The sequence below is a fragment of the Culex quinquefasciatus genome, chromosome 1, assembly GCF_015732765.1.
Source record: "Culex quinquefasciatus strain JHB chromosome 1, VPISU_Cqui_1.0_pri_paternal, whole genome shotgun sequence".
Lineage (NCBI taxonomy): Eukaryota > Metazoa > Arthropoda > Insecta > Diptera > Culicidae > Culex > Culex quinquefasciatus.
Genome location: NC_051861.1, coordinates 90649739 through 90677429, shown reverse-complemented (window position 1 = coordinate 90677429; position 27691 = coordinate 90649739). Strand labels below are relative to the sequence as shown.

The 27691-nt window shown below is 36.7% G+C and overlaps 1 protein-coding gene across 11 annotated transcripts in view; it reads right to left on the bottom strand.

Moving 5' to 3' along the window:
- Positions 1-4070: 4070 nt before the first annotated feature.
- LOC6052025 (proton channel OtopLc) overlaps positions 4071-27691 on the bottom strand; it is a 130404-nt gene continuing 106783 nt past the window's right edge. For 10 of the 11 annotated variants that reach the window (XM_038249627.1, XM_038249628.1, XM_038249626.1 and 7 more), the window contains 8 exons: positions 26366-26550; positions 26059-26270; positions 15618-15741; positions 10704-10864; positions 9769-10634; positions 9420-9704; positions 8710-9058; positions 4071-8638 (listed from right to left, as the gene is read on the bottom strand). In XM_038249627.1, the coding sequence (XP_038105555.1) occupies positions 8498-8638; positions 8710-9058; positions 9420-9704; positions 9769-10634; positions 10704-10864; positions 15618-15741; positions 26059-26270; positions 26366-26550 (2323 nt within the window). In that variant the 3' untranslated portion in view covers positions 4071-8497. The remainder of the gene's footprint in view (positions 8639-8709; positions 9059-9419; positions 9705-9768; positions 10635-10703; positions 10865-15617; positions 15742-26058; positions 26271-26365; positions 26551-27691) is intronic. The other variant, XM_038249629.1, reaches the window with a different exon arrangement.

Genomic DNA, 27691 nt, shown 5'->3' with positions numbered 1-27691 from the left:
AAGGGTTTGTTTACGTTTTTGGTGCAGTAGTTTTCCACTGATTAACAACAGCCTGCGAATCGCCGCGGGTTGTAGTGCGTATTTTGGCCGTGGGAATGTGCGTTCGTTGGTGTCGTTTTATGAGAGTTGCGAAATGTTGTTATTTGTGAAAGTTGATGTTTTTGTGGCTCTGTGGAAAAAATTACGTTAGCGAAATCCTCCTGCCTACATGCCGCTGGTCATCTCTCCTCCTCCTGCCGGTGATGTAAGACGTGGATCAACGCCGGAATGATTTTGGCGATTTTGACAGTTTTCGGTGGAGGAAAACAGCAGTGTCGATTTGTTTTGGCTTTGTCGCCGCGTCATCAGAATCGCGATTTGTGGGGAAACCGTATTTGAACCGTGTGTTTTCGCGAGTGTGCGTGATTGTTTACGTTTTTGCATCATGGTGGTGATTGGGGACTGGACGACACTGTGACATTGTTTCTATCGTTTTGGAGTGTCAGCGACAGAAGGATGAACCTTCTCTTGTGATTCCGGAGGAGGTGATTTAATTGAGTGGCTCGAAAGCAGTTTCACGGAGGAGGATGAGTCCACCTGAAGCGGCTACAGATGTTGTTTCTACTAGTCAAGCCGACAAATATTTTTCGACGGTTTTAAAACTCAGATAAGTATTGCTTGTTTTCTTTTCTTTGTTTACTATTGAATTTTTAACTATTCCATAAATTTTGTTTGAGAATTGATGCTTTGTGTTTTATTTTTCTTTTACAGATCTACTAACGGGCATTTTCTGGACATTCGGCTTCTAGAATTTTGTTTACTTTGACCAATCAGCTGCAAAAATGGATTGTGCTGCAATCATATGCTTCTGGATGGATTGATGAGGATTAACAAGGTATGTACGAGAATTATTATTTCAAAGTGAACCTATCACTTCAGTTTAGAAATTCTTTCAAACATTTCAATGTTTGTTTAGAAAAGTTCAGTTTTTCATTCTGTTATTTATGCTGATTTGAATACACATTATTGACTTTTGACAGATTGATATAAAATTCTGAAAATAAATTATTTATTGATAAGGATTGCACATATTTTTTTGATTCTTTCCTTTAAAGACCAAATTTTTGTTTATTTTCTTTTGTTTGGGAATTTATAAATTTAAATGTTTGTAAAAGACTGAGCCACGTTGCCCAGTTGTAACGCTTCCGCCTTGACAATATTTACAAATTTCTACACTTTCAAATAGGTTTGCTAGAATTTCAGGAAAATTTTCAGCGGCTAATGCAAATAATTAGTGCATTATTGATTTGTTTAGTTCAATTGTACAGTTTTTCGAAGCTTTTTCGACTTGGCTCTACAAAAGTTTGATTTGTTTTAATATTGTTAGTAGTATGCACTTTGGATAATTTTGCTGCCCTGATTTTTCGGGAAAACTTTGAAGGGAGAAGTGACAAAAACTTTAAATAAAATTTGTACCAGCCTTACTTATTCACTAAACTTTGAATTAATTCGAATTATACGGCAAATAATACAGTCATCCCACATATTCTGAACACCCACAAATTCAACACTTTGTGATAATTTGTCAAAAGCATGCCAAATGCATCTTTTCTGTGTACCCTACTATTTTTAGGATCTTTATTTGGACATTCTTTTGCTATTTCATTTATAAGTAGAACTTTTAAACAAAAACTGCATTTCGAGACCATTTTATTCAGGGAGCAAAACTCTGCTTCCAAATTGCCTGTTCCATAATTGTGGATGTTATTGTGCCTCCCACAATTGTGGAACACCTGAATTTAACTGATATTTTCACAAAAAAGTTAGCAGACCATTCATAAAACATTACTAAGCATGAGTTTTATTGGTTTCAGAATGTGAAGTCAACTTTTTTAAATATGTACCCCAGGAGCGATAAAAAGACTGTTTACATCGTAAAAAAAAGTGTTCCGAATTTGTGGATTTCAAGGGTCAAAGTTTTTCTTCAAAACTTGATATAAAATGTTAAATTTGCAGTTGTTCAATACAGCATTCGAAAGATCGCAAAAACAGCTTTCAAATGAAGGTAAAAGCGAATCATTATGTTCAATTATCGATTTTCTATGATTTTTTGAACATTGGCCGATCTGTAAACTGTTCCGAATATGAGGGATGACTGTATACAAATATTTAAAACAAATTGGATTGTCATTATGTTTAGTCTTCCAGCAGTTTGTTTGCTAGAGTTTTTAATTTTAGGCTTATTCAATAAAAATAAATATTACTAGAAAATCACATTATATCATTAAATTAATTTGTTTTATTGAAATACAATTGAAAAACAGTCTATATGAAACTTATATTTTCTTACTGTGTATTACGCTTTCTAAAGCAACTAAATTATTACAGAAAATATCTGGAAACATCACAACTTGTTATGAAACTTTTATGTTTTTGTATGATATTTTTCGCCCCATTTTTCCAGGAAAAAAATGAACTGGTCGGGATAATTTTATGTTTATGGATGATATTTTTCCGCACCATAGCATGATAATTTGAAGTTTCCAACACGAACTTAAGTTGATAATTTTTGATATGCGTAGAGTAAATTATGTTCGCGTTTATGTTTGATTAACTCTTAACTGGAAGTTAACAGGTACTTGACATGTTTGTGTTTTTGCGAACATGACAAGTTTTCAGGAAGATGTAACTTTCTGCCCGGGAATCCAATAACAAAAAAATCATAACGACGAATAACAAATCTTGTTATAAATAACATAAAATGTTATTGGCCTAGTATTTTCAAATATCAAAAAATGTTATTCCCAAGTTTTTTCCGTCTGCTCGGGATTTCAAATGTTTTATTATAAATTTTTCTATCGGATTAAATTACCCCCATATTGGCTCTTTTCATAGACCTTTTTGTACCCAACTCAGCAGTTCAGTCGTTGATCGATCGCTATCTTTAGCACTTAATTGCTGTTTTCACAGCACGTGTTTGTGGGCGAGCGCGCAACTTGCAACTTTTTCGCATTTTCAATTGTTTTTGTTTGCGATTCGCTTTTGCATCCATTCTGCACTTCGTCGCTGTCGTGCTAACTTGTCGTATGTCGATTTTGGGCCAAATTGAGTTAGTAACGCCATTTTGTGCAGCCTTTTTGATTTCAATCCAGAGATATTCCATAAAAACCGAAAAAACTCAGTGCATTTTTGACACTTTTCATATGAAAGAAGTTCAATCTTGTTGGGCTATCTTGACACAGCCTGAAAATGGATGTAAATGCGACAATTGACCAAAGGGATTCCAGTTCAAAACGCGTTTGACACAAGTACATGCCCGAGCGGAATTATTCGGGACTCTGGCAACCAAATTTAACCAAACTTCAGGACAATGCACAGAATGATCAACCACACAAAACGTGTTTGTTATTGTTTACATTGCGTGCTCTCGCTTTTGTTAATTGAGGTCAAACATTAAAACGCGTTTTTCTCGGAACGTTGAAATGGCGGGTGCGACAAGATAGCACGACGGCGTCGACTTGCTCAGGCTTGATGAGTTGCGATTTGCATCAGGGCTCTAGTTTCAAGTGTAGCATTAACATCGAAATTGGGCAAAGTCGTCATAACAAACAAACACATACTTTTATGTTGTAGCTGTTGTTGTTTTTGCTTGTTTGGCCGACTTGCTTGCATTGACGGCATGACGGCAGACGGCAGAAGAGTTTTCTGTCCCGCCCGTGTGGATCAATCGGACCGCGCACTGGACTCACAATTCAGAGGTCGCCGGTTCGAATATCGCGGCGGGCGCTCTAAAATTCTTTGTGTAAATATTGGTATTCGGCACCGTCGCTCCGTGCCATACTTTCATACACTTAGGAGCCCAGGGCGGCGAAGTCCTTGTAGATAAAAAGGTGTGCAATGGTGGCCGACAGCTATAAAGTCAACTTCGTTTTTTTAGAAGAGTTTTCTGCGCTGTGATTTTTTGCTTCCGTTGGTTTTGACACGTGTGTTTGAAATTTGCGGATTGTATTTCAGTTTTCAAATTAATTTGTATTATTGGGGGGGGCTAAATGTCAAAATTGAAGAAACAAATGGTAAATAAAACAACCAGGTTTATTCCATTTTTCTCTTTATTTTGTTAATGACCTTTTCCTTTTCATCTGCTGGTTTTCTGTGTTTGAGTGTTTGTACAATTAAGTTGAGACATAATCAATCGTTTTGTTTTATAATTTTCATTCCATTACAAATATGCTTCATCTTCGCTTGCTTTCCCTTCCCGACTTTATTTAATATTTATTTTATTCTTTCTTTATTTCACTGTCACTGTTTGTGTCTGTGTGTGTTTTTCATGGTCATTGTTGTTTTCTTTTGTTTCCCCCTCAAATGTTCGCCCAACAATGCTTCTGCCATTGTGTTTTTTTTCCGGGTTTATTTGCTATATTTCTGTTTTGTGTATGCATTCGTGTAATTGGGTAGCTGTGTCACACTCTATTGTTTTTGTTCTCTGTAAAGGGGGTTCGGCAAACAACCTTTTTCTTCAAACTTCAAACTCTCGCTATGGTGTCAAACTCTGTCAGATTTTTGTTTGTTTATCTCTCTTGTCAAGTGTCAATCAACTCAGGGGTTTTCGAAACATATCGTTTTAGGTACACAATTCAAACGTTATTTTTTTTTTTTGCGTTAGTATTTTTTGTTTTCATTAACTTGTTTTCTTTTTAGTATTTCTTGTACAAAACGGAATCGACAAAATGCAACATTTCTTTTTTTCGCCACGATTATTGACTCGGTTTCTCTCACTTGTTTCATTCTTTGTTTTGTTCAGAGTTTCGTTCGCATTCGTATAAAAATAGAGCTTAAAACGAGTAGAAAAACTTATTTTCACCTTAACCAACAAATTGTTACCGCGATTGGGTTTCCTTCTATGTGTTAGATGTGTTTGTGTGTTAGTAGGTTTCTTTTTCTCTTTCTTTCTAGTTAGACATTTCACGTTTAAACATGTGTCGTTATTAATTTTTCCTCAAACATTTCTTTGCGTTCATTTAATTTTGATTATTAGTTTCCATCGCTTCGTCGTTTCGTCGCAACAACAAATACACAAACAAGTTTGATGCCCGTTGCGTAGCAACCCGCGCGCTCTCACCTCATCAAACGCGCTTTGCGCGCGCCTGCTTCGATTTCGCTCTCTCTCTCTATTGTTCTCTCCGCTCTCTCGCTTCGCGCGGTGTCTTTCGCTGCGTCTGTTTTGTGAGTGTGAGTGGTCTAGTGTGAGATTTTTGGATGTGGTTGTAAATATCGGCAGTGTTTTACGGGCTCACGCTCTTTCCTCTTTTTGCTTGCGTTCTGTTTCGGGTTTTACTCTGGAGAAAAGGTCATTTCTACTGGTTTTGTTTTAGCTACTTGCTTAGCTCTTAGCTCCGCGAGAGAGTGCGTCAAAGGCGGTCTGGCGCTACTCATTACGACACTACTGAGAATTGACGGCTCTTCTAGCTCTCTGTTGGTATTGGTGGTATTCTTCTGATTTTGTTTTGGTTGTCGTAGACACGCTAAAAGAGCTAAACATCAAATTTTGAGAGTGTGGGTCTTTCAGTTTCAGGGAGGATTATTCTCAATACGGGGTTTCTTTTTTGTTTCGTAAATTCTTGGCTACAAGTATTGACCAATCAATAGTTTTTTTTTATTTCGTTTCTCACGTGTTTCTTTCACTACTGGTTTGAGCTGATGGAATGATATTTTTTGCTTTCTTTCTGCAGATTTCCTCTTTAATTTACTTCGACAGAATATATATATACTTTTGGCCTTCTGAACTCGTCGTCCTCGTTCGTTTCTTTTTTGTTTTCATCTAAAAAGTTACATTTTAAAAAGGTTTCCTCAATAAAAGTGTTGTTTCTTTATCGGTTTGAGTTTGTTTAAACGCTTCCGTTACTAATTTTACTTGTGTAAATCAACGCGCGAAAGAGTATCGAAACTAGAGTCTGGTCCATCATAAGTGTGTAAGTGTGTGTGTGGGTGTATAAATGTGTTTTTGTTTCCTTTCGAACGAATGTGTATTGGTGAAAGGAGGGTAGAGTTTGACTGATGAACGTGCACTGTGACGTGAAATGAGGGAGATTTTGGCCTTATTTAGTTAGTGTAGAGAAATAATGGTTCAACTAAAATATCACAGCACAGGACTAACTAAGAACGTAAAAGATGACGTTTTGAGAAGAAAGTTTCAATGTTTTTGTGTGTTTGTTTGTTTACGATGACACTTCAGCGAACAGAAGTGCCAAGCATTACCTTTGTATTCAATAAACTTTAACAATTTTGAAAAATTTGACATTTTAATTATTTCTCCTTTACGTTTTAATTTGTATTGTAAATATGGTGGGCAAATTTTACTTACATATCTCAATAAAAAAAACTGCCTTGTCATTGTGTTTTATTAATGTTGTTTTCTTCCACTTTTTTTTTACTACCAGTTATCGTTGCCTCATTGTTTTCTGTTTCCTCTTGATTTCTATTAATGTGTAAGTGTGTGTGTTTGGGTAAGGGTGGTTCTCAAACTGCGAAAAATCGTTTTACTATTTTCAATTATGGGATGCTGCTGATGCCGCTTGAGATTGTGTTATGACTTAAATATGTGACATGTTACTAATCTAACAACTACACATAGATTTGAACAAGATTCACCCATTTGGCCACCGCAAACCGTCAAAATTCTGACTCTTTTTATTGCCACTTTTCCGCGTGTTTTTTTTTTTTTGTTATTCAACTTTTCCTAATGGGTGAAGTTGTGGGTGAGTTTTTTTGTATGCATTTTTAATATTCTGAGTAAAATTTTCAAATTTTATAACTACCAATATACGATTCATTTCTTTTACTTTCTTAAGGGATTCTTTACTTGTGTTTAGTTTGGTATGTTTACGATACACTATTACAACGTGATGAAAGTACGATTTATACTTAGTTTTTTCTCCTTCCTCTTGCTGGTTAGTTGCTACGGGATCTCTCATTTATGTTCACATGATATATATAAAAAGAACTCATCGCAAAAACGGCTCACATCGTGCTTAAGTTAATAAATAAATAATTTAAGTACGCTGTTTGACTGTGTTTATGACTTTGTGTGATACACTCTTCGGTTTCAATATAAATATTTTCACTACTATTTGTTTGTTGTTTTACTCGAGATTGATTATAGAGACGTTCCGGAAACTTAAGACTCGAAAAATGTGTACAAAAAATGCCTCACATTTACTGAATCCGAAAAAAATGAGCATATCTGGCCGCACTGCTGCTGCACCAGAAACGTTAAAACCGATCGAACCCATACAAAGAGAAGGTGTGTTTGCACGCGCACTCACTACTACTGTGATATTTGTTTTGGATGCCTTTTTGAGCGCGCGATCTCTCTCTTTTGTTCTCTCTCTTCGTACGTTGACGCAGACATCTCTCATTCTCATTAGAAGATTTTTCTCGCGATCAGCCGCGAAAGAATCTACTTCAGAAGAGTTTCATTGAGTATTTATTGAAAGAGAAAAACTTAGGAGAGAGTTCTCTCTTGCCTCTTTGAAGTGACAGTCAGTACATTCCCTCCGCGATTTTTGGTAGAGAATTTAGGTGAAGTGCCGTACGCCGTCAATAAGGCTTTCTAGGCCCAATGAAAAAAATATAATTCAACCCAAAAATGATGACCTTCTCCTCCTGTCCTGATGCAAACAATGATCGAGCTCGAGCTGTCACACCCCTGCGAAGTATGATGTTTGACATATCGAGCGGACAGTATAAAATAACCAGCTTGAAATCGCCTAACAAATCACTTTTCCTAGAAAGAAATAGGAAATCTGATGCAAACAAACGTTCAGCTGCCATGTAAACATACTTTGAATGTTTTAGTAAATTTTGAATCCATCATTTTAATGTAAATATTTCTTAAAAAACGGACTTAACTTTTGAAGACTCGATTACTAGATAGTTATTTGTTTACATTTTGAAATCGCATTTTTCACCAAACTGAACTCAAAATTGAGTACAAGTGACAGTTGAAAAAACTGCGAGAAACAATCAAAAAGTTTCAAAGATGTAAAGTCTGTACTGCTCTTTTATAATGCAAACATTCATTGACGTAAGAAAGACATACTGTTTGTTTACACTTCGACTTTAGCCCATTTACATTGTTTTATTTGAAATCTGTAAGACCTGCAAAAAATCTTATTCCTTTCCAAAAACGAGAGAAGAACCGTCTTGTCATGTGAAAAAAAGAGATTCCAAGAGATAGAGAGTAGACCAAAAACTCTCCAACTTCTCCAACGTTTACTGGCATTGGTGAGCGCAGCTCAGAGAGCGCGCGCACTCTCTCTCGCTCGCTCGCTCGCTGCTTACGTCATCGTTTCCGCTCGTGAGCACGTTTTGCTTATCGCATTTACTTTTATGAATGTGTGAGTGCAATCGTGACTGTTGTCTTGTGTTCTGGTTCTTATGGTGGTGGTGCCGGTGATGGATGCGTGTGCGTATCTTCACCATCGTCGCCGTCGGCTCGGATCTTCGGCTCTTCGGCCACTTATTCCAGACGCGCCTTGTAGGTGGACTTCCAGATCTCGGCTAGCGTGACCGCGCTGTGGAAGCGGTGGAAGATGCACAGCGGCAGGGTGACGCGCTGGATCAGCGACCAGGCCAGGAAGCCGTAGAACTCGAGTTGAACCTGAAGAGAAATTTAGTGTCAAACGCTGCTTCCTCACATAACCTCAACGGCCCTCGTGACCGAGCACTCACCGGATTGGAGGTCACCTTTTGCGCCTCAAAGGTGTAGATCGCAAACATGGAAACGTTGCAAATCAGCAGGAATGTGACGATCTGGCGGCCCGGCTTGATGCGGTCGTGCTCGGGCAGGTGGACGCGGCGGCGCGAAACGTCCGCGATGAACAACAGCTGGATGATGACCTGGACGACGGCGACGATTCCGGTGACCATGACGAGCAGGTTCGGTTCGCTCTCCATGGCGTTGAGTGAGCCGGCGATCACGCTGAACGTGGAGTAGATGAACAGACCGAAGGCGGAGATGCGCAGCAGGATGTCGTTCAGGTTGCTCTGCTCCTCGCAGCGGAACTTGAGGTTTTGGACGCTGGGGTGGGGAGACAAGGGAAATAAAGATTTAGTCCACAGACATTTTCTTAACCATTTTATTTTGGTGAGAATGTGAATAATTTATAGAGAATCAGAGCGCAAGAAAAAGTGCGCACCTTTAGAAGTATTGCCTTGTTAGCTAACTTGACAGATTGCGCATTGAGAGCGAGGGAGAACAAAGAGCGAGAAAACATTGAGAAGTGGTCAGCTTTCGAAAGAGAGAAAATGAAGATTGTCAAATCAGTTTTGTGGTTGATTTGTGTGAAATAAGACAAGCTGTTTCTTCATTGAAAAGCATCTGTGTTAACGACCAAAAACTTAAATTCTGTGAAAATTTAGGCTGCGAAAATTCTACTCACCGAATAAAGCCAATGATGATCGCAAACACGGCCAGCACCATCAGGATGCAGTGCGAAGCGTCGGCCAGGTAGATCGCCAGCAGCGACAGCTGCGGATGTCTAACCAGCACAAAGAACAAAATCAGACAGATCAACGAACCGACCAGCAGCAACAGTCCGAAGAACAGTCCCTTGGACGCTCCAACGCAGTCCACCCGTCCGGTGCGAGCCTGCTGGGCCATTACGACGGCGCGGCGCGACAGCATGACCTCCAGTCGGTGCTCCAGATCTTCCTCGCTGGTGAACCTTTAAAAAATGGGAAACGGTTAGATCTTGGTAAAACTTCAGCTGGGCGTGGAGTCGGTCTCACTTGGGGTATCGTCCAATGTGCTTCCACATGACGTAGATCACGGCGGCACCGATCAGCGAGTACTCGATGATGAACGGGTACAGATACGGGGCCGAGTCCTGCACGATGGTTCCCATGATGTTGACGCGGCCACAGCTGACTACGGTGCCGTTGGCGGTCGATATGGCGGTGGAGGTCGCGATGAAGGCCTGCGGAAACAGTGACTCCAGCGATTCGTACGTCTGATCCAGGCTGTTGTTGCGCTGCTGCATGTAGTCCACGTGGTCAACGAACTGGTCCAGGAAGGATCCTCCGGCGGTGGTGGTCGTGGTCGAAGCGGTTGTCGAGTCCAGGTGGGCAGCTTCCGAGCTGGACTCGGTGGAGGTTGTTTCGGCTACGACAATGTCACGGATGCGGTCGAATAGGTTGGAGGCCGTCGAAGTTATGGTGCTGGTGATGGCCGAAGCCGTCGTGGTCGTAGTCGTGCTTGGAGTTGTCGACGAACTCGTCGAGCTAACTCGCGTAGTCGTGCTCGTAGCATCCGTAATGGTTTGCACCGTGTTCTGGATGATCTTCGAAAGCACGCCGCTGCTCTCCTGGGACAAATCTTCGTGCGCGTTCAAGTTCACACTGATCGGCTCCCACTCGGTATCTTCGCGCGGTCCCAACTCTGTTCCCATGACCATTCCTGCGTTCCGCAGCGTGTGCTGTCTCAGATTCTCCAAGATAGGATTGTCCTCCGGCTCCGAGGTCACCCGGTTCTGATGGTGGGCGGTGATCTCCTTCAGCGATTCCAGCACCAGCGTACGGATCCAGACACACACGTTCGTGGCCACGATGTGCATCAGGCCGAATCGGGCCAGCACCTTGAACCGGTGGATGTTGAGCTGCAACGAATCACCCCCAAAAAATCAGTACCATAACCTAATTTCTAAACGTTTCTAATCGAAACTCACCCTGGCATTCATGAAGATAAAGTACATCTGCATGAAGGTGAAGATCATCTGGAGCAACGGGTTGACGCCGCGCAGGATCTGGTGACAGGGCGAGGTGAACGGGATCTCAAAGAAGGAGCCAAACTCGAGCCCGGTGTAGATCATAGTGCCGAGGCCGAAGGCTGTGAGTGATGATGATAAAATAATCATTTTGTTTTACTACAATTTGATTTGCTTGTTTGTTGGTTCGATTTTCAATGTCAAAATATCCAGCTTTTTAAGCAAAAATGGCGTTCGAATGACGAACGCTCGAAATGTCAAAATCATGCAGCGGCAGGCCCGTATCCAGGATTCTTCAATGGGGGGTGTTTTCCCCAATAGGGCGTTAGGGGTGTATGTGTGTGGTAGGAAGGGCGTATACAGTCAACATAGGCGTTTATTTCAGTGCCATATGTTAACGCAGTTGACAAACCTTCCTTGGGCGCTGATTTTTGATACAAAATGATGAATTGTGGTGGAATTGGTTATGGCTAGTAAAAAAATAATTTAAAGTTTTTGTCCCTTGGCTAAAATTCAAACATTTTTTGCCAAAACGTGATATTTGCTTTCTATATTGTAACAGTAATGTTAAAAAATAATCTAAACATCTGTTAACGCACATAAGAGCGTCTGGTGCTTGGTTCGTGGCATAATCGGATCTGGACAGAACTGAAGCTCGCGGGTTAGCTAGTGCACAGTTATTTGTAATCAAAACTTTATTGCTCTTGGTTTCTGTCGGTTTATTGAACTGTACTAGACGGTAATTAGATGAGAAAACTGTATCTTTCTACATCTTGAGCTGTATTTCAGAACAGGACGGTTCTGTTCTGTCTGATCTGTTCTGTACTGTGTCTCGCGGAGCAATTGCCACTTCTAGAGTAGATTCTTGTGACCAAAGCTGGTAGTTCTAGCGGGAAATTCTATAACAATGCCAAGAACTCATTTAAAGATGCTTAGAATTATTCTGTAGTACTAGATCTAACTGAACTGATACAAATCTACAATCTGAACCTTTTGCATGCGCAAACAACATCAATAAACTCATTATATATTTTAATTTCTGCGATCCCTAAATTCTTTTTTGTAAATTTCTGAATGCTCTATATGATTGAAATTATAAAACTTAACGATATTAAATCCTAAATAATTTACAATCTATTGTACATGATTCCAAAAGTTAATTTTTTTCATCAATAATTTGTTTTGCCCCCATTTTTTTCAGGGAGGGATGCACAAAAAAATAAATACAAATGACTATATTCAGCTGTAGTACACAGACAAAATACAATTCCCTTAATCGTGAATTCTGTTCAAGAATGTTAGAACCGCGGAGGAATTTATTCATGAGTTTGGTGCATTTACACTACTAACATGAATATATTTCTTCGTGGTTCTCACATTCATGAACAATTTTCACGATTTCGGGAATTGATTTTTTTTCTGTGTTCACAGATTGAACCCCCGAAACAAAATCAATTTTTAGAGGAAATCAACACAATTTGGTTATTACCGTTTTATGGATTTTTTTTTATTTTTCAAAAACGTTATAAGGTTATTGTTCGTATTTTAAGGAACAAGTTTGCCGAAGACAACATCGAGTTACATTTACATCGAGTTCGAGAAAAATTTTGACGATTTTGAAAAAAAAATACAAATTTACGAATTCATAAACATAGAGTTACCGGATATGCTTACAAGATTTGTATCAGTGTTATTTATAACATTTTTCTCGCAATTTTTTTTAATAATATTAAATTTTGGAAACTTATGATTGCAAAACGACTGGACAGGTGTATTGAACATGTTAAAACTGTGGCCTGTAATTTCATTTTTTTTAACTTTTTTATTTTTTTGCTCCCCTTGACTTTTGTCAGAGTCGAGGGACATAAACTTCAAAAAACAACGGCCTAAGTTAAAATAAAAATCGCAGGTGATATTTGGCACCATGAAAAGGTTTATTCTCAAAACTTTTCGAGGTTTATTGAAATATTTCGTCGAGGAGTTTAATGCATCTTTTTATTTTGAAGATTGTTTTAATTATAAATGATAATTCTTCAGAAAAGTCGCTAAAAGTCGATGGGTTTATTTACATATCAATCCAAAAAACATCTAAATCATTTGAAATTAAATCACATGTAAGTTGAAAAAAATGCTTGAAAAAGTTTTCAATTGCTTAAAATGCTCAATGCACCAATCGAAGATCTGTTGACATCATTCAATTCAGCGTCCAACGAAGCTGTCGGCCACCATTGCTAGTACCAACCACTAGTGTCTTCCTTTTAACTACAAGAACTTCGCCGCCCTGGGCTCCTAAGTGTTTGAGTACGGCACGGAGCGACGGCGCCGGATTCCCATATGTACACTTAGAATTTTAGAGCGCCCGCCGCAGGATTCGAACATGCAACCTCTGGATTGTGAGTTCAGTGCGCGATCCGATTGATCCACATGGGCGGGACGCAATTCAGCGTCCAACTTCTTTTAATAATAACAGTCGAGTTTTGCTCTATTAAATTTTGTTTCAAAGACATGCTCAATAAAAAAAGAGGTTTTTTTGGAAAATTGACGAAAATCGCAAAACTTTGGGGGCGGTGCCGTGTTTTAATAGATCAATAGCCCCACTAAATTCGAGCATAATATGAAAAATTCGATTTCGAATTTGTTGATTTTCGTTTACAGTTGAGGCTAAATGCCCCTAATTTTGAACACCAATAGAACGTTCTCAAACCTAATTTACCAGCATTTTAGCTTTTTTTTAAAAATAAATTGATTGATTCGTCCGTACAGGTTTCCATAGAAACTTCGAAGCTGCCCATACAAAGGCTTAGGGGCATTTTACGCGGCACACCACTCGAAATCGATTTTGCTGAATTTGAATTGAGAATTGAAATTTTCTCTTGGCGTTAACTATCTAAGTTTTTTTTCAATAATTTTTGATAAGGGTGTTTCTAGTTAGAGTTTAGTTATTCTCTGGGCGTCAACGATAATAGTTTTTCAAAATTATTCTATGAGGGTTTGTTTATTAAGAGTTGATTTTTGATTTGGGCGTCAGCGTTCAAAGTTTTTTATGAAGGCGTATTTAGTAAGAGCTGAGTTTTTTCTTGGCGTCAGCGATCAAAGTATTTTTTTAAATATTTTTATGAGGGCGTATTTAGTGAGAGTTGAGTTTTTTTTCTTGGCGTCAGCGATCAATATCGTTTTTTAAATATTTTTATGAGGGCTTATTTAGTAAGAGTTGAGTTTTTTTATTGGCTTCAACGATCAAAGTTTTTTTTAAATATTTTTATGAGGGCGTATTTAGTAAGAGCTGAATTTTTTTTCTCTGCGTCAGCGATCAAAGTTTTTTTGTAATATTTTTATGAGGGCGTATTTAGTGAGAGTTGAGTTATTTTCTTGGCTTCAACGATCAAAGTTTTTTTTTTTAAATATTTTTTATGAGGGCGTATTTAGTGAGAGTTGAGTTTTTTTATTGGCTTCAACGATCAAAGTTTCTTTTAAATATTTTTATGAGGGCGTATTTAGAAAGAGCTGATTTTTTTTCTTGGCGTCAGCGATCAAAGTTTTTTTGTAATATTTTTATGAGGGCGTATTTAGTGAGAGTTGAATTTTTTTGTTTGGCGTCAACGATCAATGTCGTTTTTTAAATATTTTTATGAGGGCGTATTTAGTGAGAGTTGATTTTTTTTTCTTGGCGTCAGCGATCAATATCGTTTTTTAAATATTTTTATGACGGCGTATTTAGTAAGAGTTGAGTTTTTTTCTTGGCGTCAACGATCAATGTCGTTTTTTAAATATTTTTATGAGGGCGTATTTAGTGAGAGTTGACTTATTTTCTTGGCTTCAACGATCAAAGTTTTTTAAAAATATTTTTTATGAGGACGTATTTAGTGAGAGTTGAGTTTTTTTTCTTGGCGTCAGCGATCAATGTCGTTTTTTAAATATGTTTATGAGGGCGTATTTAGTGAGAGCTGAGTTTTTTTTATTGGCTTCAACGATCAAAGTTTCTTTTAAATATTTTTATGAGGGCGTATTTAGAAAGAGCTGATTTTTTTTTCTTGGCGTCAGCGATCAAAGTGTTTTTTTAATATTTTTATGAGGGCGTATTTAGTGAGAGTTGAATTTTTTTTGCTTAGCGTTAACGATCAATGTCGTTTTTTAAATATTTTTATGAGGGCGTATTTAGTAAGAGTTGAGTTATTTTCTTGGCTTCAACGATCAAAGTTTTTTTTAAATATTTTTATGAGGGCGTATTTAAAGAGAGTTGAGTTTTTTTTCTTGGCGTCAACGATCAATGTCGTTCTTTTAATATTTTTATGAGGGCGTGTTTAGTAAGAGTTGAGTTTTTTTATTGGCTTCAACGATCAAAGTTTTTTTTAAATATTTTTATGAGGGCGTATCTAGTGAAAGTTGAGTTTTTCTATGGGAATTAGCGATCAAAGTCCTTTTTAAACATGTTTATGATGGCGTATCTAGTGATAGTGATGTTTTTCTTTAAGTGTTAGTTATGTAGAAGGCTTCATCCATCCACATCACTTTTTTTTAATGTCTATAATTTTCCATGAGGGCGTATCTAGAGTCTAGATGTGGATGATCAAAAAAAATGGCGGCCCTTCGGGCCGTGTTTTTTTTGGGACGTTAGGGGTGTAAGCCATTTTTTCCATGGGGGGTGTTGAACACCCATAACACCCCCCTTAGATACGGCCCTGTGCAGCGGTACCAACATTACGCATTTTTTTCTAATGTTGGTGCTACTGCGCGATTTTGACATTTCGGACGTTCAACATTCGAGCGCCATCTTCGCTTAAAAACCTGGATACAGGTGGTTATGTAACAGACATGACCAGTTTGCCAAAGAACATTGTTAGATAATAAACAATAATCCACACCCAGCAGACTTACCGATGGCACCCACGCGCAGGAAGAAGCTTCCGTGGACGGGGTCGGTGGTCGTCTTGCGCTTGCATCGCGGCGAGAGGGCAACTTCCGGATCCGGGGTCGGCTCTACGACGGCCTGTGAAGCGGACTAAGGTGGCGTTAATAAAGATTTTCGTTCTTTGACTGTCCCGTAATTGACCGAGAGAAAAATTCGGCGTGAAGTTCAAGCCACATCAAGCGAATAAAAAAAAAATAAAAAATAACCGAATCGAATCAACCAGAAAAATGCAGAACAATAAAACAAGTTATACCTAATTGACACAAAGGTGAAAACCGAAACGCCCAAGCTTGAAAAGAAAAACGGTTAATCAACCAAAACCAACGCCCCAGAATCGGTTAGTTTCTACTCTGAGTCTGTGGTTGTGTTAGGTGTGTGTGTGTGGGTGTACTGAAACAGCGGATCCAAAACGTCTACACCAAGAAATCAAAATCGCGAGGATCAGAATCAGGCAAGCCAAATTGATTTTCCAAAACGAGCAAATAATACGATTTATAGCCAAATAAACGCAAACACACAACACTCTCGAAGAACGAGAACGAAGAACTCTTGAAGACATTGGGTGGAACAAGTACAATCGCCTTTGGTTAGGGGTTAGTAAACGCACAAACTTATGCTAAAACACGATTTGAATTAATTTGTTAGTATCAAATCCATTTAAAAAAATCCCTCAGAACATTCTATGACAGCATCGGAAATGGGCCTTGAATTACAACGTTTCATTACGTAACTGATAATACTAACGGGCAGCATAGACAGCATGACAATCGATGTGGTATTGAACTTGAATGCAACGGCGCAGTTATCACAATGTTTGCTTTACGAGGAGGAAGGATAATAACCACGGGACAAACTTTGCAGACGCATAAATCTGGTATCCTGCTGGTTTGATCAGCAAATCCGGTGAAACTTGTTCTTCCAACCGAGTTGCAGTTTTTTTTATTATGGTGCCAAATTCAACGAAATGAGAGAGGCGTGGACCGGTTTGACAGTTTTATCAGAGGAGCGAAAAAAATGCGCTATAATTTATTTTTTTACTTTGTGAGTGTTCTAAAGCGATTGAATGCATAATTTAATGAATTATGTTGTTTTCAAAGTTATATTTATTGCGCGGGGGAAATCTGGGTCAAAATGATACTTATTTGTTTAATTTTTTTGTATAACATAAACCAAATTTACTTATTTTAGATCAGACTTGACATTTAGTTCTGTGAAACATGTTAAAAGTTGTACGATAAAAGTGAAAAACAACTTTTTTGCAATTCCGTCGTGAAACTACTTACTTTTCCTTTCATTCTTGAACGACGAAATAGCCTACTTTTCTGTACCAAAAATAACAGAATCAAATAGCAACACTTTTCAAAAAAAAATGATGAAAAGTTCTACTTTTCAGCACTCAAATGGGTGCTGAAAAGTTGAACTTTTCAGCACTTGTTTTGAAAAGCAACACTTTTCAACATTTTTTTGATTTAAATGTTTTATTGACAATATAGGGGTGAGGGGGTAATATGCACCCCCTAAGGGAAAACTGTGATTTCTCAACCATTACAGCATTACTGTGGAAGAATTTTGGTCGATGTTTTAAAACAACTATAATTTTTCGTCATCCATGTGAAAAAAGTCTTAAAAAACCTCAAAATTGTTCGAAAATATCAAATTTCTAAAAACATTTTTGATTCATTTCAAACAACCATGCGGGGCAATATGCACCGCAACATTGGGGCAAAATGCACTACAACAACGGGGCAAAATGCACCACAACATGGGGCAAAATGCACCGGGTAAAAGCAGTTTTCACTAGTCACCACTAGATGACACCGCTGCTTTTACAAAGGAGCTTCAAAGCGGTGCATTCTGCCCCGACCACGCTTTTTGCAGGAAATTTAATTAAAAATGCATTTTTTGATGTTTTTGGACTCATCTATCTACAGAATAAGGAAAATTATGGCAAAAACTATATACCTCAACACTTACAATATCAATAAACGCTTTTTATATCGTCCAAAAACCATAATGAAAATTCAATGAAAATTAGATGAATACACAACATTTTAAAGTTTTGCAAATAACTTGAGCTGTTTTTATACTGCGATGCTCTAATTTTTCTAGCATGGTTTAGCAATGTTAAGCTTCCAATTTCTATGATTTTTTCCCCGGAAAATTCATCCAAAACCGAGAAAAGCAGGAGGTGCAATTTACCCCGGGGGTGCATATTACCCCCTCTTCCCCTACATGAAAATTTGACATAAAATTCCACTCAATGTGTGTTTTTTGGAATTGCAAAAAATGTTGTATGGAACTCGTTGCAAAACTTGCAAAACTACTATTAGGTAATATGTTGCAATAGTTAGGTAATATGTTGCAATATTTAGGTAATATGTTGCAAATTTGTATTTACTAATCTATTTTCTTTTCTAAATAACTATTCAAAGAGAGTGATTCTTATCCCTTCAGCAGTCTCTTTTCAAAGCAACCTTCTTCACAAAAAATAAAAAGTTTAGTTTAGTTTGTGTATAAAAATCAAAAGGATCCAATTGTACGATGTTGTCCCGTCACGCTACATTTGTATCTCACTTGACTCAAACTTTGTGTTTTTAAATGCTGGAGTGAATCTTATTGGAAATTTAATTTACTTTCCAAATTTGTATAAATATTGGTACCATAAAACGGGGAGACTTTGATAGCCGGGGTGACTTTGATAGGTTCGCGGTTATTCCGCAAAATGAAGAGTATAATTAAAATACGTACGGAATTGTTTAGAATCATTCTGACTATGATAGAGAAGTGTTCAAAGAACCTCAAAAAGAACTTTTCATAAAATTTTGGAAACTTTAAAAAGTTAGTTAACTGTAATTAAGAAAATGTTGATGAATGTAATTATTTTAAACTTTTCAAAGTGTCATGATTTTCTCAATGAACATGATTTTGAATCGGAAAACGGAATGCATTTTAGGATTCTTTGGACAATTTTCCACTAGGAGAAGGTAAAATAAGTTTGTAAATAATAAATAATATGTGTTTTTGAAACACAATTTAAAAAAATCTCCAAATTTATAGGCAATTTCAGTTGAACAAATTTCATGTAAAATGCGAAAACTTGTGATTAGTGCTTCGAATTCAGTATAAAATGCAATATAAATCGATAATTTTACAAACAAAACTAGTTTTTACAAATTTCAGGCAAAATTCCGACTTTTTAACAATTTTACCTAAAATTTATATTTATTTTGCTAAAAAGCTTATAAACTTAAATATCTAAATATAAACATTAATTTTTTTTTTCTTAAAAACAATACCAGCAACTTCAGTGATGGTACAATTAACGTACACATAAAGTTTGAACATCTTAAATATGATTTTAACAACAAAAACTATGACTATCAAAGTCACCCCGGAATTAAAACCAAGAATTTTTAACGTAACTATTTTTCTAAACACTATTGAAAAAACTTTTTTTCTAAAATAGTGCATGTCCTTTGTGTGGCCTGCCCCAGTACATGTTTTAAAAATAATAATCTTGAGTAAAACCTATACTGTTGAAAAATATTCAAAAAACAAATTGCAATCATATCAAAGTCACCCCGGTTTACGGTACCTATTCCCACCGATTTTAAAGTTATCAGCAAAAAACTGAAAACATATGCGTACAAACGTTGTCCCGTCACGAAAGAATCGGTCGAGTAAATATTTATGTTTCTTAAACATTACATTTCATGGTTAAAAGATAAAATTATCGTCGATGATATTATCGTCAAACAATAACGATAATGGTCTATGGTTTTCGTTTTTTCGATAAGGCTGGTACATATTGTATTTAAAGTTTTTGTCTCCCCCCCCCTTCAAAGTTGACCAGAAAAATCAGGGGACAAAAAAAATTGTTTCAAAAAACTTGAATGTTTCAATGTAAATTTAAGTGCAGTCAGCTGAAATTAATTTAAAATGCATTCCCCTGCATTAAGAACACCCTTGAAGAGTATCGGGGCCGGCATTTACAAAGCGGATTCAGTGGCAGTTTCATTCTCAACTTAATGTTAACATGTTAAGGTTAATGTTAACATTCCATAGGTCGCCTCCCTAAGGTGTCGTGATAAGGTCCAGTTTGTGACGATACACTACCTTCCCTTTACTAAGCAATCGATTCCAGAAGGGAAAAGATCACCAGTTGTGTTGGTCCGAGCCGGGATTTGAACCCCGATCTACCGCATACGAGGCAGAAGCGTTACCAATGGGCTACGTGGCTCGGTCACATTATAATTTTTTTAGCATGTTTGGGTTGATTTAAACATCTCTTGATTTTTAAAAAATTGTCGATGTTTAGTATCGTTTTCCGCTGATTTTTTTGTTGCTTTTGTCAAATTTTACATTTTTTGAAAACTAATTATTGCAAAAAACAACTGAACTAGTATAAAATGCATTTTAAAACACTTTTTTCATGCACATGTTGAGACCATGGCTTGTTACAGTCGACTCTCTGGCTGTTGATCTTCTCGATATCAATAATTCTCCATCTATCGATGAATTCTTTAGTCCCTTCAATCTGCATACGTCAATTATCTTCATTCCTCGATATTTTCCCTTGCTTGAAGGATCTCTTCCTCAACGGTCCCTTGGATTCTGATTGCTTTAAAAATCTCTTCCGGTTGTCAATAATTTCACTTTTTCATGGCTTGCATAGGCATTTTTCTTGGCGAAACGAAGCTTTGAAGGGAGTTTGACATTAGTTTGTTTTTGTTTGATGGACGTTGCCATGAATCTCTCCCATAGCTGGGTATCAAGAAAAAAATATTTTCAATCTAGTCTTCATTTTGCATCGTTCTGTAAACTGATGATTCTCTTCCTCGACGGTCCCTTGGATATTGACATTTAATCTTATCGCCGATAATGCACGATAACTTTAATTTTCAATGCTTTCACCAAGATTTTTTTAAATGAAGTAACTTTCAAAGTATAAATACTCAAAATTGTTCAAAAAATACCGTATTTCTTCGAATGTACTCAAATTTCATAATTTGCAATATGGGTATTTAGGGGTTACATACATGTGAATCGGCAAAAATCTCAAAGGTTGGTTTGAGCCCATGCTTAAACTTTTTTTTTAATTTTGCTTTCAGGGCTTTTAAACATACATTTATAACTATCAAAAAAATAAATTTGAGGACATTTGGTTGAATCATTGCCGAGATACAGCAATTAGAAGTTCGCAGTTTCAAAAAACGGGTGCCACGATATCTCAACACTGCTTAGACCAAATAGGCTCAAAATTTTGGTGAAAACTTGTTAAACTGGTCCCGTATGCATGACAAAGGCCTATTTTCAAAAAGTAGATTTTTTAAAAAAGATAAAAATATTTTTCAGTTTTCCATACAAAAAAATCACTAGTTTTTGATTTTTTATATTTTTTAAAAATGCAAATTTATATATGTCTTGAGAGTCTTCACCCGAAATTTCAGTCAATTTGGTCCATCCCATTTCAAGATTTTTCAAAAAAAAGCTTTTTGAATTCAAAATTTTGCTTCCTTTGCAAATTTGGAAAATTTAAATATTTCTCGAAAAAAACGGTATTTTGTGCAAATTTTAATATTGTGGATTTAGCTGGTAGCTGGATTTTCTGGCATCTTCTCACGGTCATTAGAAACGGTCGTGGATAGACCTAGATTTTTAATCACTTCTCCGACATCAGGAATAATTGTTTGAACATGCTCGCAAAATTTTTTTTCAGTCAGAAAAATATTATTTTTCATTGAAAAAAGTTTCGTTTTTATCCAAATGATCACCCCTAATTCTGGCTCGATGCCGCCATCATGTGACCGCGGGCTCCGTTTGTTTGTCAACAAAGCGCAGCTGGATGGCGAGACGAAGTGAGGGGGGAGAGGTTTTGACATTTTTATACCCGCATCTGGCACACCGCCTATTTCGTCGGTCGTTGAGCCGACGGTCGTTTCCAACAACCGAGTCCAGCAAGGTACTGATCGTACAAAATTTTTCAAAAAAAAAAGTAAAAATTTAAAATGTATACCAAATTTCACTTCGTTTGCAAAATTTGAGTATTTAAAAAAAATAAGGTATGTTGTGAAAATTTGAGTTTTTAACAAAAAAGAAACTCCAATTAAGTGAAAAAACATAAAAAATGTCGCATCGTTTGATATCCACAATGCAAATTTTGAAAATTTGAGCATTTTCGAAAAAATACGATATTTTGTGAAAATTTTAATATTTAAAAAAAACTGTAAAAAAGTGGAAAAGCAAACACAATTTCGCATCGTTTGATACACATATTGCAAATTATGTAATGTTGATATTTTTCGAAAAATACGGTATTTTGAGAAAATTTTAGTTTTTAACAAAATGAGATTAAAAAGCAAACAAAGCATACAGAATATGGCTGAATTAAGTCGATTTTAGAAAGATTTTTTTTTAAACCAGCCTAATTTTTTTATTCTTTTTTCTCAATATGATTATTTTTCGAGTACCGTAAACTGGGGTGACTTTGATAGCCCGGGGTGACATTGATAGAAATTTGATTTGGCCACTAATTTTGATACATCCAATGTAACAGTCACATTTTTGCATATATGTTCGATAATAGACCATCCCTTAATGCTTACATACTCAAAATTCTCAAAAATGTTTAGATATTAATTTGACGGGCATTTGAAAAACCTATCAAAGTCACCCCAGTTTACGGTACCATCAACAGATGCGATTCGGGACTACAGTCTAAAAAGAGACAACACGTTTTAAAGCACCTAAATCCTTCATATTTGGAAATGAATGTTACACTGAATCTGTTGTAACTAAATCCACACAAAAATATAAAATAACCCTAAAACTGCTGCTCCGATTTGGATGAAACTTTCCGCGTTTGTTTGTCTATACATGAGATGAACTCATGCCAAATATGAGCCCTCTACGACAAAGGGAAGTGGGGTAAAACGGGCTTTGAAGTTTGAGGTCCAAAAAACCTAAAAAATCTTAAAATTGCTCGCATTTCCGTAAAACTTCATCAATTCCAACTCTCTTAGATGCATTCGAAAGGTCTTTTGAAGCACTTCAAAATGTGCCATAGACATCCAGGATTGGTTCGACTTTTTCTCTTAGCTTTTGCAAATTACTGTCAAAAATTGATTTTTTTAAAACCTTAATATCTTTTTGCAACAGCCTCCAACACCCATACTCCCATAGGTCAAAAGATAGGTAATATCATGGACTATAAGCCTATGGTATTAACTTTTTGGCCAATCGCAGTTTTTCTCATAGTTTTTCGATTTTTCTGGAACAAACATTTTACAACGTTAGTTTTTGCCCTGTAGGCCGCAATAGCGGCACTTTTCGGTCTCAATTTTGTCATATTCGGAATCCTTGGACAATTTCACGTAAGTTAGTAGCATTGGAGTTGTAAATTTGATTAAAAAAATAATTAAATAAAACATTTTTGAAAAAAGAAATAGATCTTATTTACCCTATGATCAATACGTCAAATGCTGTATCAAGTAGGCGAAAACCTGTTTTACCCCTAATCCAACAAATTGTTAAAAAATATTTTAATTCATTCTAAATGGCAATTTTTCCAATCAAATTTACAACTCCAATACTTCTAACTTACGTGAAATTGTCCGAGGATTCCGAATATGACAAAATTGAGACCAAAAAGTGCCGCTACAGGGCAAAAACTAACGTTGTAAAATGTTTGTTCCAGAAAAATCGAAAAACTATGAGAAAAACTGCGATTGGCCAAAAAGATAATACCATAGGCTTATAGTCCATGTTATTACCTATCTTTTGACCTATGGGAGTATGGGTGTTGGAGGCTGTTGCAAAAAGATATTAAGGTTTTAAAAAAATCAATTTTTGACAGTAATTTGCAAAAGTAGTGCGTCCATCCCGGGAATTCCCGGGACAAAAATCCCGGGATTTTCCCTAAACCGGGAATTCCCGAATCCCGGGATTTTTTTATATTTTGTCCCGGGAATGTCCGAAATTGAAAAATACATCATTTTTTGGTCTGGAAACTCAGATTTGGTTGTGGAAAAAGATGAATGAATATTTAGTAATCGAAAAGAATTTTAAAGCATTAGCAAATTTGTATTCGGCACATATCAACATTTATTTGGCTTATAAGGAAAAATTATTAAAATTTTGCAGAATGCTTAACGCTTTAAATATTTTACATTAAATTTTATTTATTTTATAAATATTTACGTTTTGTGATGATTTTAAACTTGAAAAAAAAATTATTTTTCATCAAACATCGGCATCTGGAGCAAATTAGGACAATAGTAACGAACTACGACAGCTGTTTAACCCAATATTTTTGCATAATTTTCTGATTTAGTATAATAATTAGTACACCGATTTTCTAATTTATTGCTCTAAAATATCCTGAACCTATTCAGACTGCATTCCCGATTTCCCTCAGTTGGCGGTGGTGGCTTTAAGATAATTTTTTAAATATTTTTTTTTATAAAACATGAAATTATAAACTTTTCTAAAATTTAACATTGGATGGTATCATTTTATTTGTTTTCGTTTCTTGTTTTTGTTTACAGTTTCAATGAATTTCTTTAAACGTAAGAAGTCATTTCCTATGAAAAACAATAGAAATTTTTAATGATTTTAAGATGATTAATATGAAGATTTTCCGTTTCTTTTGTGTCGCTGTTCGAGTGCATGGGGTGATTGGTCATTATAATTAAATAATGGCATCAATAGTGCGGTGCCGAGTATCGTGTGGGCAGCAGGGCCAGGAAGATGGTTTAATTGTTGTGTTCGTTTTGTAATGTATTTGTATTAAAATCTAGCATGGCTTTTTGTGGTGATGGTATGGTTTTGGTGGTGGTGGTGGTGTTAAAAAAACAAACGTTCAATTTACTAACATTGAGTCCAAAACCTCCCTACAAACATCTATACCACTAGGTGACGTAGAGATCTCTGCGCATTCTAGATAGATGTTTACTAACATACCTTCCAATCCCCGAGGTTAGCAAGGTACCGGCCAGGAGCCCCTTATCTTACTGGATAGTATTACACGCTCATCTAAAGAGGAAAACATGGTATCTCCCGTGTTGGAATATTGTAACCGGATGAGAGTCTAGTGCTATCATACGTTTAATTACAGTTAAACAGCAAGATAAGCGTTGTGCAGCCATCCGGAATTGTGCGACCTTTATTGCTAATGCTAATTCTAATGCTAATGCTAAATTTTAAGATGATTAATATGAAATAATTTAAATCACGTTGGATTAAAAATCATGATTCATTAAAAATCCAAAGCACAACAAAAAACAACAATATTCAATATTTTTCAAACAAACTCAAAATCGCTCTTCTTGTTTAGATTGAAGTATAGAATATCAAAAATTAACAGTATTGAGCTAATTCTATATTAGTAAGCTTGAAAAACATAACAAATTTAATAAAAAATTAGATTTTATGGTTGTTTTAAAAAAAAATCCCGGGATCCCGGGAATTCCCGGGATTTCAAAAATATTTCTCCCGTTTCCCGGGAAATTCAAAACCCGGGAAAATTGGACGCCCTATGCAAAAGCTAAGAGAAAAAGTCGAACCAATCCTGGATGTCTATGGCACATTTTGAAGTGCTTCAAAAGACCTTTCGAATGCATCTAAGAGAGTTGGAATTGATGAAGTTTTACGGAAATGCGAGCAATTATAAGATTTTTTAGGTTTTTTGGACCTAAAACTTCAAAGCCCGTTTTACCCCACTTCCCTTTGTCGTAGAGGGCTCATATTTGGCATGAGTTCATCTCATGTATAAACAAACAAACGCTGAAAATTTCATTAAAATCGGAGCACCTCGATACGACCTGTTACACATTGGTGAAAAACTCGCTCTTAAACAATATTTATTATGTTATTTTGTTAGTGATTTGGCATTTAAAATGATGACAATATAACTTCATTAGCCACCACCTTTTTTCGTCATTCTGTAAGTTACTGAATACACTCGAAACCATCACACCACAAGGAGGACACACAACTCGGAGGCAACAAACAATGCTCGCGCGGTTCAACAAGAACGGGGAAGGAGACACTACCTTCGGTTGATGTCGGTGGCTGACGTGGCCACCAGCTTTACTACTACTTCCGCCAACAACAACGACCACACTACTACCACCACCTACGGGGGCAACTCGCTGTTGCGATTCACGCAGCAGATCGCGCTTCTTCTTCGGATAGACTTCCTTCCGGTGGAGTTGAACATTGTTTTGTGTTTTGTTTTTGTGTGTGTTTGTTTGCGTTGCGGATGAATTTTGAAAAAGAAGGAAAATGGAACAAAATTTAGCAAAAACTGATGACAAAACGACGACGACGACAACGACAATGCTGCTAATTGTGCTTTAAATACATGATTTCTCAATGCCGAAAACATCTCAAAACAATCGAAATCACCTGATACGGGCTGGCCTTGGCGGAAGCCTTGCTAGATTTGTCCTCCGAACCCTTGCTCTTGTCCTTTCCGGCATCTTTCCCGTCCTTGGCATCCTTGCCGTCCTTTCCGTCCTTGGCTGCCCCGGCTTCGGCGTCACCCTTCTTTGGTTTCTTCTCCTTCTTTGGCTTCTTCTCTTTGGGTGGTTTGGGCTTTCCGTTGCAACAAGAGCTTTCTGCGAAATTGGGAAAGGAGAAAATAATTAGCCAAATTAGCAACCCTTTTTTGTTGAAATCAACCAAATTTCTTGCTAAAATTCTTCACACCCACCTTGCAGCAGGAAGCAGAACACGTACAGCAGGAACAGGATGCTGGCCCCGTACAGGTAGGTGAAGAAGCCCTCGTAGTAGATGACCGGCAGCCGGTGCGTGGTGACGTCACTGATGACGTACGCGACGCACACCACGATCAGCAGCATCGCGTAGACTAGACTGGTTACGATGAAGAGGGAAGTTCTGTTAAAGGGAGAAAAAAGAGAAATTATATTTAACTCTAAATTAGAAACGTATTTTTTAATGAAATTGAATTTTGTAACAACCATGGAAATGTTTCAAAGCAGTGCCAACATGATTTTCTGTGATAATATGATTCTTTTACAAACATAAAATGTTCAAATAATAATTCACTTTACTTGAATTTTTAAAAATATCTCTCTATTTAATTAAGCGAAATCATGAATCAACGCAAAAAAAAAGCCAAATTAATCACTCATTGAACCTGAATGATACTCAAGTGACGAACGCAAAAACATCGAAAAAGAAACGCAGTGGTTGCCTAACCGTAGGCGTAAATTTATCATCAATCTTGTTATGTGCGCGAATGTTCGTAGCTTTGCCCCTGCTCGTTTTTATTAAATTTTCAAAAGGTCCTACCTTCATAGGAAACCCATGGAGGATAGGTTGTTTTGAAAATTTAATCTAGAGTGGATATTTTAGCAAACCTTCAGAAAGCACTCGGCAAACAATATCAAAACGTCAACATACCAAAAATAGACAAGACGAAGTTTGTCGGGTTTGGCTTGTTTTTAATCCCGGGCAGACGGTAATAACAAAATTCATGTCATTTCAATAACAGATTTTGTTAAAATAACAGAAACTGTTATTGAATATTCTTGTAAATAAATTTTCGAAGAAAAAATAATAACAGTTTCTGTTATTTTAACAAAAAATGTTATTGGGATGATATTCAATTGGAAATGTGGAATAAGATAATAATAACAGTTTAAGTTATGTTTTTCCATTTAATTCTAAAATAACAAGAATTGTTATTGGTTAGATATTACATTGGAAATGTGAAATAAGATGATAATAACAGTTTAAGTTATGGGTTTCCATTTTATTGCATAATAACAAAAACTGTTATTGGTTTGATATTCCATTGGGAATGAGAAAAAAGACGATAATAACAGTTTTAGTTATGTTTTTCATACCCGAGGACACACTCATTTTTTTATGATAGTAGAATAAATAAGGAAAATCAAACCTTATGTTTTTTTAATTTGAAGTCTCCTTTTGTGTTAAATAAGGATAAAATGAAAGTACCTACATATTATTTTTTGCTTTTATTATATAATGCAACAGGTTTTCCTACTATCTT